Source organism: Poecilia reticulata, linkage group LG18, assembly GCF_000633615.1.
Source record: "Poecilia reticulata strain Guanapo linkage group LG18, Guppy_female_1.0+MT, whole genome shotgun sequence".
Classification (NCBI taxonomy): Eukaryota; Metazoa; Chordata; class Actinopteri; order Cyprinodontiformes; family Poeciliidae; genus Poecilia; species Poecilia reticulata.
In genome coordinates, this window is record NC_024348.1 from 17062518 (window position 1) to 17082380 (window position 19863).

Consider the following 19863-nt stretch of genomic DNA (forward strand, 5'->3'; position numbering starts at 1 on the left):
GATCTGTTTTGGATCAGGGCTCCAGGTAAGCCACTTAAAACTTGTTCTGCTTTAAAATTCACTCAAACTCATCAGACAAGATTTTTATTGTTAGAGAGAGACACACGCACTCAAAGTTTTAAAAAGGAACGTATTTCGCTTTATTTCGCAACAAAATCATAAGTAACACAAAGAGTCACCAGCAGAGGTTCCCCCTGCATGCACAAGAATACAATCAGTGGGAATAAATCAACGTCATAAAACACCAACCCAGAAAAAAAAATGTAGATGAAAACTCATGAAAATAAATAATAATAATAAAGAAAAATGAACAACAAAAATATGTACATAACTTAAGACCATGAGCAACATATAGTGACGTTTTTCTCTTGTTACATAAAAAAAATATCCACACCTCATTCGATGACCCAGCAGTTCCTGCTGAGGCCCTCCACCCCCCCGCCGTAAATGATGACTCATTTTGTATCCACAAAGCTAAAAGTGCAAACCCTGCTTATCAACAACTTCTATGAAACTGTGGTTAACTATGAACAGTTCCTACAAGTTCCCACTAGTAATAACCAGCAACACTTCACATTATCGACATGTCAGTGTGACGTCGTTTCCAAATGTCCACAAATTAAAAGTGACACCTGATTAAAGAGTTCACAAATGCTAGGTACTTTTCAGAAATAGTGAAATCCGTTAACTTGTTTGTACGAGACACGGCACCCTTCGCATTTATTAGCACTCCAGTTGAAGAAGTGCAACGTGTAAATTCAAACCGTTTGTTCGTTTATTGCTCTGATTATTTGATGTAGACATGATCCGAGTGGCAGTCATTTGTTTTTCTGAGATGTTTTCTTACTGTGATCAAAGGAAACTTTTTTTTTTCCTTGCCTTTACCCATTTTGAACAGATAGAAGTATTGTCATTTTTGTACTTCAGAGAGACAGGAAATATTTGGCTGTTATTTAAAAACTACCTAGACACATAAATAAACCCAAAGTTGACACTTAAAAAATGCTTCAAAAACTTTTTTTTAAATTGATATGGGTGCCGCCTAGTGATTTTCTCAAACACCTTGATTTCAAAACAGAAAAAAAAAAAGTGCTCAAATTAAAAGCCGGATTTTTGTTGTTGTTTTTTTTTTCAGCTAAATTTCACGTCTTTTCCGACGTACCCAATAAACAGGGAGGGCGATGTATGAAGGGAATTTCTATGTTTAGACGCAACACTTTAGTGGTTAGAGGGACATTTTGAACAACTTTTCATGAAATATTACAAAAACATATAAACAGTTTTACTCTAAGAACAAAATAAAGAAGACAAAAAAAAACTTTGCAAGCCATGTTTTTAACAAGGACTTTGACGAGTTAATAGTGCAAAAATATGAGTATTTTGTCTCAGAAAAACATTTGTTCGCTTAAGCCCCATCATGTACAGCCCTTAGTGCAAAACTCTGCAGGGGATCACTTTCTTTTTATTGCTCTCTACTTTCTATTTTTACAGGATTCACTTGAAATCCTGCTAACAGATGGTCAACCAAAAAGACAGAAAGGGTTAAAATTTCATTCACAGATGGCTGAAACTAATTACATTGTCGTATATTTGCTTTACTTCCATTTTATTAAGTTGACAAGATGGCATACTACTTAAGCTAATAAGTAAGCTAATGGGTTTGCTGGTAATTCTTGGCAGTGAGGTAATATAAAAAGTTAAATATAAAGACCCCTTGTGTGAAAATTGGTTGTCTGTTTGTATAAAATCAGCTGTATTTCCATTGCTTGTCTTTGGTGCAGTAATAAAATCCCTAAACTGACAGCAGTCTAATCACTGGGTGGGCGTGTTATTAGTCAGTGCATCACTGTCTGTAGTTCCTCTTTCTTATCATCTCCTATTGCTATTTTTCACAGTGGTAACTCATCTCAGGTTTGCACAACTTTGAAGGAAATCTGTTAGTGTGAACTTTACCATAAAAAAAATAAAAATAAATAAAAAATAGGAAGAATTGAAACTGAAGCTTTCATTTAAGGCTTCAGTCTTTCGTAAGCTCTCAAGTTCAAACCAAGCACATGACATCCTCAAGGAGGTATAGTCATCCCCACTCTGGGCTTGAGACAAACATTCCTCACCCACTCAGCAACTCTCATCTGAGACGGACCACAGAAGAAACGGCTGTGGGTGTCAAGTTCCTGCCATTTTTAGGACCAATCCAATCCCTCCCGATCTGTCCGAGCTCTCCACACGCCTCGTCCCGCCTCGTCCCCCGCGTCCCTCAGGTTTTCCTGCAGGAGTGGCAGCAGCGGCTCTTGAATTGCTGCAGCGGGCAGAGCTCCAGCTGGCGGACCCTCTCGCAGTACCTCGTGCTGTCACGGCACTCCTCTGCTGGAATACGCAGCGGAAAACAATTATTGCTCGTCATTACGAAATCAGGAGCAGCAGGAAAGACTTAAGTTGGTGTGTTCGGTGTCAATCAGAAGTTTACGTACAGCTTCAGCCGCTAGAGCCAGGTCGTTTTGAGTGATTTTTTTCCAGTAAAAGGGTGAAGTAATCATCTTGAAACTGCATTTTATATTTCTACATAACAGCCTATCATAAATCTCTTTTATCTAATCCAACAATAGATTTTGTCAGAATTGTTGCTTCTGGGAAGCAGAAGCAGATACATTTTGTAACAAAGCCTTGCAGGTGGCCACAAGCAGGAAGAGAAACCATGGAACAATGGAAAACAGCCAAGAATGATTGAAAAAGAAAGGATCAAATACTGAGCAGCAACAGGTGGGAGAATAACACAAAGCTTAACACCAAAATGTCTAATCATCCAACAGAATCCAAGTTTCAATCTGACCCAAACTTTCCCCAAACAAGAAAGGAAGCTGATGTGGGTGTTCAGAAAAATCCAAGAATCGGAAAAACTCAAGTCTGCTTTGAAGAGGGAAACTGTTGGAACACCAGTGTCCTCTACTGGGGGGAAGAAAGTTTGACCTCAACGTAAAACTATCAAAATTTTCAAGCTTGACTGAAATTTCCAGCTACCTAAATGGACAAATGCCCCTCTGAGGAAACCAAGACAAACATCGAGCTATTAGGCCACAGAGACCAGCAGTACTGCATGTTTGAAGTACAGTGGCAGTGTGATGATGAGGGAAAGCTTTGCCACCAGCATAAATTGCACTAAGTGGAGGGAAAAATTACAACTTGAACTCAAATCAGAAAATAAATGTCTGAAACCCAGAGGACAATTATAACCAAAACACATCAAAACTGGCTTTGAAGTAGATCAAAGCCACTTGATCTACTTCAACTGCCTTTGATCTTGCCAGCTGAAGATCTAGTCAGCTAACTTTTCAGAGTTTCAGATAACTCTGAAAAGTTAGCTGTTAGCTAATTTTTCAGAGTTAGCTCGTAGCTAACTCTGAGAAATGTAAAGACTGTGTTTCTAACGAAAGTTACTGCAACAAATCAACAGCAAAAAGCTACTCAATAATTTCCTAGATGTTTGTTGGTGGCTATGAAAAGCATTTGGTTGAAGTGACTGGAGAAACTCATACACAACCAGTTGTTTGCAAAATCCATTGAGAGTATTTGGTTCAAATCCATTATTTCAAGGCCCTGAAGTTCAGACGTCTCTTCTGAACACAACATACATTGGCATTTACAGTTCCTGTCAGAAATGTATACAAACTTCTGACAGGAACTGTAAATGCCAACATATGTGATTTTGAAACATTAAATGATTGTAGGAGTTTCACAAAGTTGGCTTTGTTATGCAAGAGTTCCCTAAACTAACCGCAGAAGTGATATTCAGAGTCATAAACATGGTTTGCAAACTCTTTCTTCTCGCGTTGCGGTTAGTGGGGCATCCGTACCACGCTTTATATTCTCAGTGAGAATCTAAAGGGGAACCCTTCACCCCTCCAACAGTGTAATGTCGAAATTCCACAGAAAAACTAAAGAAAAAAAACAACCTATAAAAAAAAAAGAAAAAACAAGGAAAGCTTGAATTTTTTCATACATTTTTGGACAGTTTAGTAACAAAAACACTGAAAAATGTGACGTATGTTTAGCAACAAGCTCACTATCTATAGATGTAATGGAAAATAAGCGTAACATCAAAAGTATTCGGTGAACCACTTTTGAGAAGGTGCGACAATAAATCATGAGAAAAAAGGCAAACATTTTGATTATGAACTTGCATCAACCAATGTTGTCAGCTCAAAGGACGGTTAAAAATGGGGAAATGTGTCTTTTACTGAATTTATGACAGGAAAGTAAGCTAAACACACAGAAGATGTGGTCTGATTTGGAGATAAATTGCAGAGCAGCAATGATATTCAATATCTGATTTCCAAAGAGAACCAGAGGAGATCATTTGTGGAATCATAGATTGAATGACGAGTTAGGGTCCACGGAAACAAAGGCGAGGTTCGGTCTGCTTGCATCTGCTTTAAACATTTTAACAGCTTCAAATCCCACACTGCCATTCGTCACGCCATTTGTTTTTATATTTGACCATTTAAAATGACTTTGAACTACATTTTAAACTGAGAAAATTACTCTAAAATATTTCACAGCGTGTTAGCATTCAAAGTAAAAAAAGAAAAAAATCTCACCTCTGCCACAAGACAGCATGTTGCAGCGCTGCCAGCTGGAAGGCCGAGGTCTCCACATGCAGTGGTGATCCCGCGTCGTCCTGCCCGTTCGACGGTGTCTGCAGGTCACCTGACGGGACTGGAAACCGTGTCGGCCGCAGGAGGCTGTGCACTGTGTCCACGGCCCCACGTACCAGTAAAGGAAGCACGCATCTGTGGAGCAGTTTCTCACCGAGCTGGGCCTGAAGCGATAGATACGAGGCGTTACTTTCTGTTTGATTAAAATCGGTTCTAAGTGAACAGAGGCTTGTAACCTGAACCCCGTTTACCTCCTGAAACCTTGACACATCCTGTAGGAAACTTTGGTACCGTTTGTATCTTTGCAGTGAGCGTGCCGATGCTGCGTAGCCAAACTGGGACCCACACACCGGCCGTGACACTGAAATTACGTAAGATTGAAATTTTTTGGCAACTTTCTTGGAAACTAACAAAGAAAAGATGTGCTACATGGGAAAACTCACTAGTCCCCAGGAACTTGTGATCCATCTGGCACAGGGCAAAATGTTGCATAACCTGCTACTGGATGGTTTCTTCCCTTTTCCAAGGCACTGCCTGGTTTGTACTTCTCTTAAACGGCCCTCGGGACCCATCATGCAACGAACACGTCTAGTCTGCGATCCCCCACCGCAGGAGGCAGAGCACGGCGCCCATGTTTCCACTCCCCATCTAGCCAAGCTGGAAGGAAAATAGAAAATTTACAGATTGTTTGTACGTCTCCTTTTTTTTATTTTTTTCATTTGTCCCAAGTATATGTTTATATGCACAAAGAAAACAAATGAAGAGTAAACATAATATTTTCTACCTAGAAAACCACGTGCTTAACAAACTGTACCTTCTCTATTACATCATTGCTGTATAATTTTGACAGAGCTGGACTGTATGTAATTGGCTCTGGATCTCAATATGTGATTAAGTCTAGAAAAGCTTCACTTGTGGTGCTTTATGATATTTATGTTGAACTGACTCTGTGTTTGTAATGATGTGAAGCACTTTGAAATGCCTTGCTGCTGAAATGTGCCATACAAATAAAATCTAATTTGATTTGATTTGATTTAACTGAAAAATTGAAGTTAAGAGTAACTGAACTAAACTGAATTGCATTAAAGCAAACTGAAGTGCACTGGGTTGAATTGAATTGATTAGAAATGTATTAAAGTTAATCAATGAGAAATGAATGGAACTGAAATGAGCTAAACTAAATTGGATTTAACTGAACTGAACTACACTGAATTCATTTGAAATGAACTGGACTGCACTGACGGCGCTATCAACTATTTGAACTTACCTGAATTTGACTAACTGAACTGAATTAAAATGAACTGATTTAAATTAAAATAATGACATGAGGTGAAGTGAACTGAAAGGAAATCATTTTGAACTGAACTGAAACAAATTTGATTTCTTCAGAGTCAATCCATCATATAGACATTTAGCCTAAAGAAATTAAATTGAACTGAAATGAGCTGAACTAACTTATATTGAACCGACTGAATTCAATTGAAGAGTAAAGCACTTAACAAAACTGAGGTGAATTAAATTGACAAGAAAGTCAATCAAGCATGTAGTAACAGTAACCGACCTGAGGGGGCAGCCTTGTCCTCTGCAAAGGCCGCCTGACTGGCTGCTGTTTGTCCTCTCAACACAAGGTTGGTCAGTGTTGTTGCCACTGAAACAGCTTCTTTCTTTGCTACCTGGACAAATAATTAAACGGATTGAGATTTATATTCAAAGATCTGCAAACCTGAAAGCAACAAACCGAACCAGGAATGTTATATGGAATGTAAAGTTTTTTATTTCCTTTAATTGAAAACAATACCTTATCTATACAACTCTTAGATTTTTAATCTCTGATAGTCAGAGAAAGCATTTTCCAAAATTCTTCTGGAAGCTGCTCCTCTTTCCCCCCCAAACCCCAACACTGTCTTCTATAAAAAGCTCCTGAAATACCCCAATTACGCTGCCTTTAATAGAATTTGAAGTAAAATATAAGGAAAATAAGGTCGAGCCATTTTTAAGCACTTTTAGACCTCTTTATCCCTTCCATTTAGATTAGCTGGATGGGATATGCCGAGTTGATCTTCTTTGATACATTGCCTGGAATCTGTAATTGCTACCGCATGGGGAGGAAGGGTTCAGCAAAGTCAGGAAATCCTCAGTGGAGGCGCTTTGATGAGGATTCAGTCACTTTGAGACTGATCTTGCTTTTCAGAAGACAACGGTCCACGCAGTTCAGAGACGACCCAAATTCTGACATGAAACCGGACATTCCCCGTCACTGACTCAGCCAGATGTTAAGTGAAAGCTCAGTCAACGTGCGTGTCTGCGGTCGCCCTTGTGTCTGTGCGTTTCTCAGCTGGGAGAAAGCTTTTCCCAGAACCTCCAAGCCCGAACCACAAAAGAACAACACGCGTTACTGTAAACTGGACTACATTAATCTAGAAGAACACAAACTGGACCTGACATTATGCCAATACCGACCTTATTATTTGTTTTCTTGGTTTCCAAAACTGTTCAGAGCAAAGTTAAGAGTGATGGTTTTAGATATCCTTCAAGCACAAAAGTCCTATTAAGTTTGATTGTGTTGGAAAGGAACCTTTCAAGGGTCTTGCTACGCAGAATTTAGGTGGGAAAAAAATAAAAAAATAAAAGAAGTCAGAAGTCTTATATGATGTAGTACTCTAATTGTAATTCAACTGTGTTGCTGCTATCTTTTTATTTTCAGTCATTCAGAAAAAACAAAACAAAAGAGAACTATTGTTTCCAACCAAAGTTTGGTTGTTTGTCGCATAAAGAAGTCAACGGCTCTTAGAAAATGTTTCTCTTTGCTGTGTGCAAATTAAAACCTGAAAAAGGACTTTACTTGTAATCCGCAGCCAAGATGACAAAGATGTACTTCCATGACGATTTCTGGCAGTACATGTGTATAGACCCTCGTCTTCTTTACCTGGAGACTGGATCCTCAGTGAGCCAGAGGCTGAAAGGCCAACTCTGTATTAAAAAAAGTAAAATAAAAGAAAATATCTCCAGCTTGGTGTGAAACTTGAATAAAAATTCCCAAGTGAGGGTTAGTTCATACCTGCTATCAAAGTGCAACTGATTTCCATTTCTTGTCCACATGAGAGATGGTTGAGGGTTCCCGACAGTGTGACACCTCAACTCCAAAGAGGCAACTGGTTTCTGCAAGAAAACCGGTGTCCCAACATGAAAAACCACCTCAGACTGAGGCGACACAGTCGTCTTTTTAGGCTGTTGTATAAACTCTGGACTCCCAGCTCTTGAAATGTGGGTTTTGAGGTTTGGCTTGTAAAGGATTGGTCCGTTTGTGGAGGATTCTGCACCATCTGGCAGGTGAACGGTAGATTCGTTGGCGTCTCCTTGCGTCGTTGCAATTTCACTAAGGAACTGCATGATAAAATGTTCCCCTGGTTGTTCTCCAAAGCCTTCAGAGAGGTTGCGCATGAGCTCATCTAACTTGGTGCTGTCGGTAACAAGCATAGTCGGAATCGGAGAATCAGCGTTAGTCCTGTCATTCTCCAGAGTCAACTTGTTCTTTTCACTTGAGTAAGGTTTGTCAGCAAGGTATTTTTTATTGTGGTAATAACCTTTAAGCTCCAGCATGCGCTCTACAAGGCTGTCATATTTATTGAGGGGTATGGGGAGCTCCTGCATTGTGCCTCTAGTTGAGGTTATACCTGGACGCATAGTCTTGTGTTGCCCACTTTTATTCAACCATGACTCCGGAACTGCAAGCTTTTTCTTGCTGCCGAGGATGTGTAGGACAAAATGTTCTCGTGCAGAGCCTGCGGTGCACGTGTAGATCCCAGCATCAGTTGGATGGACCTGCTGAATCTTCAGAAATCCTTGGGATTTGATGGAAAACTGAGGGCGATTCACCAGGGGTTTCCCTTCTTTAAGCCACTGAATGTGGCCCTTACGGATGTTGCGTGTTGGGCAGCGGAGGATCAACGTCGTCCAGGGCATGAGGTATGCATAACCACCGACAACCAGCTGCAGCTTCTTGGACTTCTTCCACTGGATGTAAACTTTCCTCTGGCCAAGTATGGTGGCATCAGGCTTCGGGGAATCTGAGATGTAATTCAAAAGTCACATTAGTATTTCTATAGAGTTTTGGGTGAGAATTACGTCTTGTTATCACTACACAAAGCCTGATTTACATTCTTGCTTATCTTCTAGGATGCCTTTCTTTTTGACATGCCTTGGTAGTAGCAACAACCTGAAGAGACCCAAACAATGTTTCGCTTACCTTCACAGTGCCTGAGAAAGCATGAGCGGATCCTGATGGGACGGGCCATCACGGAACAGTTTATTGAATTAACAATACTAAATTGTCCATTTTCTCCCTGCTTCCTGCAGACGGCTTGCAGTGTCTGAATGCCGTTTCCACAGGTTACTGAACACTATATCCAAAAATTATGAAGCAAGTTAGGAGAAGGAGCACTTGGATAAGTTAAATAGTTACTTAAGGTCAGAGGATTAGCTACCTGAGACCAGTCAACAGTGACCCACTGAGGTGGGCAATCCTGCCTGCCACATGGACGCTGGTTATCAGGAGCCCTGGATGGACAAAAGCTGTCAGGAAGCTCGAGGATACTGCCGTCCGCCAGCCTCTGTTTGCAAAATACTTGTCTTTTCTGGACTCCACCACCACAAGTCTGGGAGCACTGCAGAGACAATAATGCTGAGGTTCCAGTGCAAAGTACAAGAAACATGGTCAGGATCAGGCATGTTTTATGGCAAACACCCAACACTATGTCCTTTACCTGGCCCCAGTCGCGTGCGTCCCATGTGGGAGGGCAGTCAAAGCGGTTACAGGCTTGGAAAGGACTTGGTTTGGGCTTCTGACACATTTCGTCTTTTAAAACCGCAGAGTAGTTGCTGTTCGGAGAGGGTCGGTGAGTGCAGGTCACAGTCCGCGTCATCAGACCAACACCACACGTGGTAGAGCATGAGCTCCACTGCCCTGCTTCCCACCTGTGGAAATGACATTGAGCAGAAGAGATTTCTTTAAGGCTGAATACTGTCAACATTTTGTGGAACATTAAAAGATAACAATGCAGCTTTTTTCCTCAAAGGTAAAAGCTTGGTGACTGCTGTGTGCATGTTTGTGCAGGCATGCATGGATCACACACATCTCTGCCTCTGCTCGGACCTATTAATGATCACATTTTCACTTTGGCTACATTAACCTACTATAGCTTATGTTAGCAAAAAGAACAGGACGGAAACAAAAGACAAGATGTTAACTGAGGAACCACATCATTGACTTTATTTTTTCTAAAATGATATCAGATATAAATGAACGGGAACTATTTTATATTGAAAATGTGCATTTAGTTACGGCTATTCATGTTGTGACCTAAAATAATGAAGCAATTAAGTTTCAATGGTGTGAACTGAACTAAGAACTAGCTCTGGCACAACACTGTCAAGAACTCATTAAAAGTAGCTTCCACATTCCGGCGGAAGACTGTTTTTGGGTCGTACTTCCAGTACTCATTCCTGTTGCAGGATAATGAACATCTGGTGATAAAAAAATTAAAGAGCAAAAGAGGAAGCAGAAACAAATAACGGCAACAGCGCCTACCCAACAGCATTGAAATTAGCAATTTGCTCTGTACCCACTTATTTGTAGTGCAAAATGGAAAATATTAAACCTTGACTTGCTTATTTTGCACTTTGACGTAAACTTTAAAACTTTATAGTTTGTTACACTATTATTATATTTTCTGAACATCTAAAGATGATTATTCTTCTACTGTTGTGGCCTGTAGACTCAACACATGTGATGCAACACTTTGCTTAAAGACTAAAGAAAAACCTGGTTGTTTTATACCGTTACAGAATCTTTAAAATAAAAAATATAGTTTGTTAATGAACTTTTGACCTATAGACTTAAAGATTGTTTTAGCATGTCATTAGATTTTTTTTGTTTTGTTTTTTTAAAAAGGCTAATTGACTGCTTTTTCTGATCATCTCTTTTCCAGATTTAAAACACACAGAATTATCAAACCAGAACCAAATAATTTGAAGCTATAATTTAGTAAAATGGTTTGGGATCTTCACAAAAAAGGGTTATTTCACCTTGAACTGTCTTGCTGCGGAAATGTGTTATACAAATAAATACATTTTATGGTTGTTTTTGGCATTAGGGCCATCTTAGGTGGAGTACTGCTTTAAAAAGCCGGACTAAGTTATTTCAAATTGAAACCTTTATTTTTATATACAGTACATAGTCACGCCTGCGTGCACACAAATTATGTTGGAGCTCAGTCATTTATTTATTGTCCCTATGACTCATGCATCAGTATGTAAAATAAAGGAAATTAAATTCATGGAAAGCAGAATGACACAAAATTCTCACAGTGTTCAGTAATGTCTATGTAGGTATTATGCAACAATTCATTTACATTTTTCAAGTGCACATGGGGAATAATCTAATGTTGCTGTCAATAGTCATTCTGAACTGGACCATAAACTCGGCTTCAAAGTTAACTTTGAATTTAATCCAATTTTAGGGCGTAATCCGGCAACTTGCTACGGCTTTTGAGGTTTTAGCCTCCGTCCAACACTGCAGCAACTTTACTTTGGGTTTGACAGACTGAGTGATATTTCAAAACCTTGTGTTTGTTTAAGAATCCAGGATCGAGAGGCGGAATGGGAATGAAAGTTGTTCATGGACCGGTACAAACTAAATCTAATGGTCGTTTCCCCTCAGAGGGAACACTATCCAAAGAGTGCAGCTTATTATGAGAGGGTGAGGGGGCCTGGGGGAGGGAGCTAATGGCCAAAAGAAACAGGTCCAATGCAGCGTTTGTTGTGCGTAAAAACAAGACTAAAAGCTTGGAAAAACAGGCAAGGTCAGGCTGCAAGCCTCTGAGTTTTCGGACAAGAGTAGAAGTGGCGGAGCGGCCGGCAACGTGCACGGCGTTAACTTGAAACATGTGGCCTGCCACAGAATCCGCGTACTGTTTAGCCAAGATTTAGATATGTTGAACAGCATGTGGCTTCACAGCTTAATATTTTAGGTAATTAACCTATTTTGTTTGAAGTACAAAATCCGATTACCATTAAAAATGTCAAATATGTAATATCAACTTACCTCAATAAATATAACAACATTTCAGATAGGAGTAACAGTCTAATTTATTGTTTTGTTCTTGTAGGTGCAGGACTTTTGTTGCTTATCAAAGACTAAAAGCTAAAAGTTTTTGAGAGTCTCAACCACAGAGAAGCTTCCCCCTCGATATTTTCAGTTAACTTAACCTGACTTCGCAAAATAAAATCTTCCAGATTTCTACAGCAACACGTCTGGCAACAGTCCAGAAAGTTCTTCTGAGGACAGTTTTAATATTTCCTAGGTATGCTGCCGAACCGCTGACCTCGGATCTCGGTGCGTCAGATTCCAACCTTGTTTCTCGAGGCTTTAATTTCCTGTCAGACGCGAAACAACCATTCGTCTCTGTCATTCTGCCTCAGCATCACCAAGATCCAAGTCATCTGAATTGTGATTTAATTGGCTCAGCTGGTTTTTAATTAGGCTGGAATAATGCTGAAAGTTAGGAACAATTAAAAACCATACCACCATCTCAATCAAGATGAATTTATTCACATGATGTTTTTTTTTTGTTTAGCGTTTCTTCATTCTAGCTTTAAGTGGTTGCATGTGCTTGACGCTATAAAGCGCTGCGACTCAAGAAGAATGGCACATGAGCACCAAATATTGCATATTTTGGAAGAATGTGCGCTTGGCATGCTGCTAATGAGTACAAGATCCCAGTCCACTTCAGTTTTAATTAATATTTCTTTTCTTATATTTTGCCAAATCCCATTTTCCACAAAAAAAAAGAAGTAATTTCCTCTTTTCTTTTATTGCATTCATTAAAGTCTAATTTGACGTCTGTGCTCAAGCCATTACAAACAACTCTTAAAGCAACCTGGTGGTGGTGACCAAGCCTTCTGATTGGTGGGCTTTTACTGTACCTCGGCGGGCAGAGGTGGGTGTTACAGTCCTGGAGGAGCGGAGGGGGCCGACGGGAGCTCACACACCGGCTTTGGTCTGCTGCCTCCCTGGTCTGCTTGTTCAGGCAAATGATCACAGCTTCCTGCACACCTGCGTTTTGACAAAAACATATAAAAGCATGAAGAGGAGCAAATAACCTGATTTTGAATTGCTTTTTATGGCAAGGAATGCTGTTTTGCATATGTTAGTATTAAGTCACTTTATGTATGAAAGCMCACATTTGGTGTGAGTCTTTCTCTTTCCCTCTTTCACTCTTTCTACAGATGTCACACACAAAAAGGAAGGTGCTTTTCATGATAGCGGTGGGACAGTCTCGCTTTTTTGATGGCAGGATCTTTGATGACAGTTTGAACACAGACTGGTGATTTTTCCTCGACATGTTAGCTCAGAAGTCAGATCTGCAAGTTATTTTAGCAAACCTCCCTTTACACATATCTAAGTTCAGGACTTTGTGCATACACAAAGCTTAAATCGTCATAATGTGGGTCACCCGGACCAGAATGTAGCCCAGTCCAGATCTGCTTTTCACTGCTCTGCTTGTTTTATAGAAAGGCTGCTTGGAGTATGAAAGAAGTTGCACATTCAGGTTGCAATGGAAATGCAAAATGCATTTATCTCACAAAGAGCGCAGACAGTCAAAAAAGCACAAGGAGTTAATCATTTTAAATGCGACTCATTAAAAATGCTAAATGTTGATTACTTTAATTTCTAAGTATTAGGAATGATCACTATTCCACCCACCCATCCATCCATCCATCCATCCACCCACCCACCCAACCATCCATCTCCTTGTTAATAATCATGATGGTATTTGTTACAAATTTTCAATTCCATCATGGTGGCCATTGTTTACCCATATTAAAGCAACATTCACTGAAAACTGAAGCAAACTTAGCAAAATAACAATCTGTATAATTTGTCAATTGGGTCAATAGCAGAGACCTAAACAATCCCCTAACTTTGAAGCAAAAGCCTAATTGAGTATTAAGCCATTTTCCAACAACCTGAAGCAGCAAAGTGTGCTGCAGAGCTAATGCTAGGTCGCATTTCATCTGTGGAAATTTGTCTTCAGTTGTCTTATTTGTTACATTTTTCTCTTTGTCTGTAGTAATGTTGCATCTAAAAACATTTAAGCTACCATGACTGCATCATGTTCTTTGCTGTTGCGCCTGTAGGCCACACTCCATTTATGTGATTTATCTTTTTCCTTTTAAATACATAATAGTAGCTTTTTTATATATACGCTTTTTGTTGAAAGTAAGCTCTGTTGCGAACCAAATGGCCTCATATATGTAAAACCTTGGAACTGAAGACGGTACAGTTTCTTTTTTTATTGTGTCTGTATTTGGAGCAGCAAGGATGCCTGGAAATAAACTCTCCAGTGACAAAATCCAGGCATAAGAGCGCCATAAATACACAATGGCATAGCTCAATTTTAAAAGAGTAATTTAAGCTCATATTAAAAGTAATCCAATGCAAGCATAAAGAAGGCACTTCGAGCGCCACGGTGGTGTGATGGTCCACAGAAGCACAGCCCTGGGGATGGGTTTTTGACATGAGATACGTCTCTGTAACCATCCTCCAATGCCCGCTACTTGAATTTTGGGGAGTGTATGCACACACACACACACACAGGCACTGGCAAATGCCTGTGTGCAGAAATAAATTTGTGACTATGCTGGATGTGGACATGGGGAGATTAAAGTAAGCCTTGGCTTGTGTTGACAGGATGTTTGGGGAAACCGTTTCAGTGCAGGACAGCTTTTACTGCTGCTGTGAGCGATGGGGACTTATGACCTTTAAGGTTAAATGTGGTGTTTACTTTCTCAAAGCCAATTTTGGCATGGCTTTAGTCATCCACTTTCTAATACTGCATTCATTTGGTGTTCCACTAAAATAAATCGGGCCACTTCAGAGACCCAAATGGAGCTTTTATGATTTATAGACAGCAGGAGCAGCCCTGTTCACTGGGTCGCATTTAGGATTAATAATAAAATGTTCAATGAAAACATCTCTCAACAACGTCTGAGTTTCAACTTGTTGTTTTAAATAGTTCCTCATCCTCAAAGAAAGAAGTGAGCATTTGTTCTACAAAGATTATCTATACAGGAAACATGCGTGAGCCTCAGAGAAGGACACAATGGATTGATTAATATTTCCTAATTAAGTTTACTTAGTTTATTTTTTTCCACATTATTCTCAGACTTTAGGGAATAAAACCCTAAACACTTTGATTGTTTGGGTTTTTTTGGCGAGGGAGAGGTGTCAGCATTTGGTTAACAAAGTTTACTTTTTAATTTTTGTCCTGAGTCGTTGTGCATCTTGGAGACAAATTAAGATCCGTACCTCCTCCGCAGCTCTCTGAGCACTCGGTAAATCCCTCGTACTCCCAGTCGAGCAGGTCCCCGCCGCGTCGCGGCTCCTCCTCTTCTCCATTTTTGTCCCCGTGACCGAGCTCTCCCGAGCAGGGTTTGCGATAACACGGCTGGACCGAGTCGGGTTTTTCCCCCTCGCACTCGTCGTCGGGCAGGTCAGCGACGGTCTGGGAGAAAGACAGCAAAACCTGGCACTTGACCGTCCGCTGCTGGGTCCCAGCTCCGCACTTTCTGCTGCAGGGCTGCCAGGGACCAGGAACAAAGCTGCAGGAGGACAACACAGATGTAGAAAATGTAGAAAATATCTAACTTGTTTCCTTCGGAAATACCCGTGGTTCACGCTTGTGCTACTAAGTTTTAAAAAATGTAGCCCTGTTCTTGAGTGACATTGTCTAATATCCTCTTGGTTTTTCATATTTAAAAACACATGAGGGAGAGGAGAGGAAATCCTCAAACTCCAGTTTACGACAACTGGAGCTGATGTAGCAATATAAGTGTAAAACTGAACCCCACTTGGTCTTTAAATACATTTGGCTTTAGCAAAGTGTTGGGTTTGATTATACGCTTTCATCTGCTGGAAGATCAAGCAGACAAAAATAAATAAATAAATAAATTTTAAAAATCAGGCTACGAACTAAGCATCTATGTTTACATCCGGTGAACACAGAGATTTGTGCCATTTCATTTAAGCTTCATGGGATCAACCAGCAGCCGGGATACCTCTCTTTTGTTATATGGGTCTAAAATTAATTAATTTGTAACGACATCCACTTTTGAAAGCCGTCTAATAAGCACAGATATACATATAAAACCCGTCTTCACTCTGGAATTACAAGAAGACTGATCTGAGAAGTCGCTCTCGGTGCCAAGTGTTCATGTCTTTTATAATAAAGAAGATCAAACATCTTCTTTGTTAAGAGCCATGTGCTTCGACACAGACCATTTCCATAAACGTAACAGAAGCCGGCGCAATGCGATAACCCTGTCATTGATATCTATCGTAGCCATTAATCTTGTTGAAAAGGAGCCTTTTTAGTTTTAATTAGATTTCTCTCCGGAGTTATTTTTGGAGAGAAAACAAAAGCACTGCTGTGATTGAGAAGAAAAAGAAAGAAAAAAAAGTGAAACATTTACTGTAATGTCTACCCAAGCTGTTGTCTAATAATCTGTTGTGGTAGTTAAAAGTTTCTGTGAGCGTGTTTTTGCTACCGAGATCGTCTCGGAGTTGAGCGCGGACCAGACGAGGAAAACAGATTCCTCCTCACTAACCACAACTTCAGTGTCATTTTGCATAATTGTCATTTTGCCACCATGAGAATGATGTCACACCAGCGTTGAGTATGTTCTGATTGCAAGTTGGAAAACAGTCAGGTTTTGATTTGGTGTTAAACTGCTATATTAGCAAAACAAGCTTGTTCTACGTGTTCGAACGCAAACGGATCGGGTTAGTAAGTAGACACCGAATGCTACGGCTTAGTCTGTAGTCTATGCTAGCAGACGTCCTTGCATTTGGCGTTAAAAGAGAACACACCAGATAACAAACTTCCTACAGGCTTCCGGTTTGATCGTTCTCAGAGAAGAGTTATTTGAACTTCTTTAATAAATCTTCACTCTACAAACTCAAACTTGAGGTGGAGACTCGGAAATCCCTTCTTTTGTCTTGGGGAAACAATTGCATTGAGAACTGACGTGGCCCCGACCGGCATTTGGTGCTTCCTTTTATACTTTTTCATGGATATTGGTAAATTATAATGAGCTACATGCCAGGCTGTATCGTTGGTAGCATGTTTGCCTTGCAACAAGATTTTGGGTCTTTCTGCATGGAGTTTGCATGTTCTCCTCATGCATGCGTTACATGGGTTATCTTACAGCCCAAAAGCATGACTGCAAGGTTCATTGGTTCCTCTAAATTGTCCTTAGATGTGAGCATGTGTGTTTCTTTCAGTCCTGTGTATCCCTGTGTTGCCATTGTAACAAACTGGACATCTGTCCATTCTCCTTCTTTCCAAAGTTATTCTAAATTGCATTTAAATGTGGTGCTTGGCACAGCTACATCTGATTCGAGCTGCTATTCCTTTTCCCCACAAGAAAAGGTTTTAAATCCCAAGTTTTAATTTCTGGTTTACCTCAGAATACAGATTATTCAACTATTTCAGTGTGTATTTACACAACGGAAGGAGCTTCGGCTCGCGCGCAGGACTCCTCTCCCCCCCGCCCCCCATTCGACCGCAACACAAAAGCGCCACACTGTTTTATAAGATGCCTCAATAAAGAGCTCATAATAACAGTAAAGGCCGTCTCGTTACGAGCGTCCGGGGACTCGCGCTTGTTTGGACAAACGAACGAAATGAATCACTCGCAGTCGGAGCTTGGAACACGAACAACAGAGTCAACATGCGAGCTCGCAAAAATGTTTATCTTCATGGGCTGTTAAAGCACATCTGTCAGTTCAAAAACAATCCCGCATTCATTTGTGGCAGGAAACAACTGATTTTTTTTCCTTCTCTTTTTTTTTTTTTGTAATATCAGCCACGGCCACACGTTAATTACATCGATTAAACGTCCATCTTCAGAAATATTCTATAAACTGGTAGTAAAAATAATGTGTTTGGCCGGGGTACGGAGAACAAATCGGTTTCACTTTTCTCGTGCCAGGAGTAAGTCCAAAATAGGAATTTCCTTCTCCTTCTTCCTACATCCGTAACAAGGCCCCATGTGGTATGCAGATATTTTTGTTGGATTGTGAGCGACGGTGCATTATGCAGAGTTATTTATGAGCTTTTTGACAAAAGAAATGTGTTTTATATATACATATATACATATATATATATATTGCAACAGAGCAAAATCCCTCCTCCCTCCACTCGTCGCTCGATCCAGACGTGTCAACGTAAAAAATGCTCGAAACTTGTTGCTAATGTAACTCATGCTCAGCATCCACGTATTAATGCACGTTTGGGGGACAGAACATCTGGAAGATTGTGGGGTTTGCTGAGGTAATGCTGGAAGGAAGTGCAGGTTCTCAAAAACGATGTTTGTTCTCCTTCACTCTCGGTTTCCTCTCTTACCCCAAATAACCTCCAGTTACGTTCAAGACACACAGATTAGGAACCCAGGAGGTATTTGCAGTCGTGCGGGCGAAAGGTTCTGACGACTGCTCAGACACCGAGCTTGATGGAAATCGGCACTGACACGAACACAACAGTGATACTGTGGTGGTTTCATGGCGGCACCCAGACCTGTCCACTTCAATTTGACCTTCAGGTTGGTCTGTTGCTCTAAGCTCGGAAAATGTTGTTGAGACTGTGTGTGCCTTCGAAATTACTTCTGCTTTATTTTACCCCTGTGGAGAAATTTTATGTTACTAAAGTATATTTTTCTTTTAAGACGAGATCCTGACGGTTTTTTCGGCTTCTGAGCAAAACTGGAACCAGCAAATCTGAGCTTATAATCACACCTACAACCTTTTGGTCCAGTTCAGCCCACAAAAATGTTTGCAAATCTAGTCGTAGATTTGGAAGTTACTTTTCACATTTTATCTTTTTATTTGCATTTTATGTGACTGACCGACACTCAGTGGTGCATAATTGTTGAGTTTTGTTCAGTTTTTTTTTTTTTTTTTTTTTAACAAATAACTCCCTTAAAAGTGTGTTGTTCATTTGTATTTATGCTCCTTTAAGCATGTAGCCCCAAATAAAACCCAGTGCAGTCAAAATGCTTTCAGATGTGATCTGATTGGTAAATAGAGCCCAGCTGAGTATCATTTAATCTCAGCTGGTTTTCCAGGGCCAAAAAGGTTTTTACACGTTTGTCCTGTGAAAACCCGCTGCTTTTTTTCCCCAGAGTTCACTGTATTTTGCAATTATTTTTAAACTGTAAAATACAAATGTTCTTTTAGAGATTCAAATATTTCTTTTAAAACTGAAACTGTGGGAAAGGAAGGAAAAAGGTAGGACTCAAGGAAAGAAGGAAACAAGAAAGTAAATGAAAATGGAGTGAAAAAAGATAATGTATTGTCGATGCCACCATCTTTAAATGGCTGGAAATTGGCAACAATTGTAATTGTTGGCTTTACATTTATGAAAGTGTGAAGCCACCATGGTCAATGCAACTGACTTCATGTTATGTTATGTTATGTTATGTTATGTTATGTTATGTTATGTTATGTTATGTTATGTTATGTTATGGGTGTTATATCGCCACATATAACATGAAGCCAACTGGAATGTCAACAATAAGATTCAACATGTATCTTATTAACTTTGTGTTGGTTTATCGCATAAAGTCAATACAAAAACACGCTGAAGTTCGCAGATGTGATGTGAGAAATTGTGAAATGATTCAAGGTGCATGGATACTTTTGCGAGAATCAAATGAAATTGTTCTGTAAAACCTCATTCAGCGTTTGCTCATGCTTATGGTCGGGACTTACGTTGGCTCCTCGGTCGCAGTCACTTCCTCCTCCAGCTCAATGGCCTGTTTCTGCCAGACAGGCTTCGCCTCAATAGGGAGTGTGTCTGGAGCAAATTGCACAGATCCGCTTAACATTGCGTGAAACCACAAAGAAAAAGGACAAAAGCTGCTCAGTGTAGTGCGACATTTCCCACCTATGGATTTGTAGCACGGCACTGCAACCAGACACTCCTCCTTGATGTGGGGTTTGGTGGTTGGGTTGCAGCCTCCGGCGTGGATCCCTCTGTGATCGATGCATAAAACCACCCTGTAGCGCAGACCCTGACCACAGGTCACTGTGCACTGGTGGTGACAGGTCACACAATTCTCTCTCAGTCCCACTTCACACAACTTTTACAGT

The 19863-nt window shown here is 40.3% G+C and overlaps 1 protein-coding gene across 3 annotated transcripts in view; it reads right to left on the reverse strand.

Annotated features, from left to right (window-relative positions):
• Nucleotides 1-2245: 2245 nt before the first annotated feature.
• Nucleotides 2246-19863, reverse strand: part of adamtsl3 (ADAMTS-like 3) — a 62310-nt gene continuing 44692 nt past the window's right edge. Inside the window, exons 12-25 of one of the 3 annotated variants that reach the window (XM_008435860.2) lie at nucleotides 19658-19805; nucleotides 19483-19567; nucleotides 15022-15314; nucleotides 12636-12765; nucleotides 9416-9626; nucleotides 9137-9316; nucleotides 8899-9052; nucleotides 7711-8719; nucleotides 7495-7622; nucleotides 6214-6325; nucleotides 5096-5309; nucleotides 4904-5013; nucleotides 4596-4816; nucleotides 2246-2364 (exon numbers count right to left, since the gene is read on the reverse strand). In XM_008435860.2, coding sequence (XP_008434082.1) covers nucleotides 2258-2364; nucleotides 4596-4816; nucleotides 4904-5013; nucleotides 5096-5309; nucleotides 6214-6325; nucleotides 7495-7622; nucleotides 7711-8719; nucleotides 8899-9052; nucleotides 9137-9316; nucleotides 9416-9626; nucleotides 12636-12765; nucleotides 15022-15314; nucleotides 19483-19567; nucleotides 19658-19805 — 3102 coding nt within the window. In that variant the 3' untranslated portion in view covers nucleotides 2246-2257. Of the gene's footprint in view, nucleotides 2368-4595; nucleotides 4817-4903; nucleotides 5014-5095; nucleotides 5310-6213; nucleotides 6326-7494; nucleotides 7623-7710; nucleotides 8720-8898; nucleotides 9053-9136; nucleotides 9317-9415; nucleotides 9627-12635; nucleotides 12766-15021; nucleotides 15315-19478; nucleotides 19568-19657; nucleotides 19806-19863 lie in introns of those variants that run through there. The other 2 variants (XM_008435859.2, XM_008435861.2) reach the window with 2 other exon arrangements.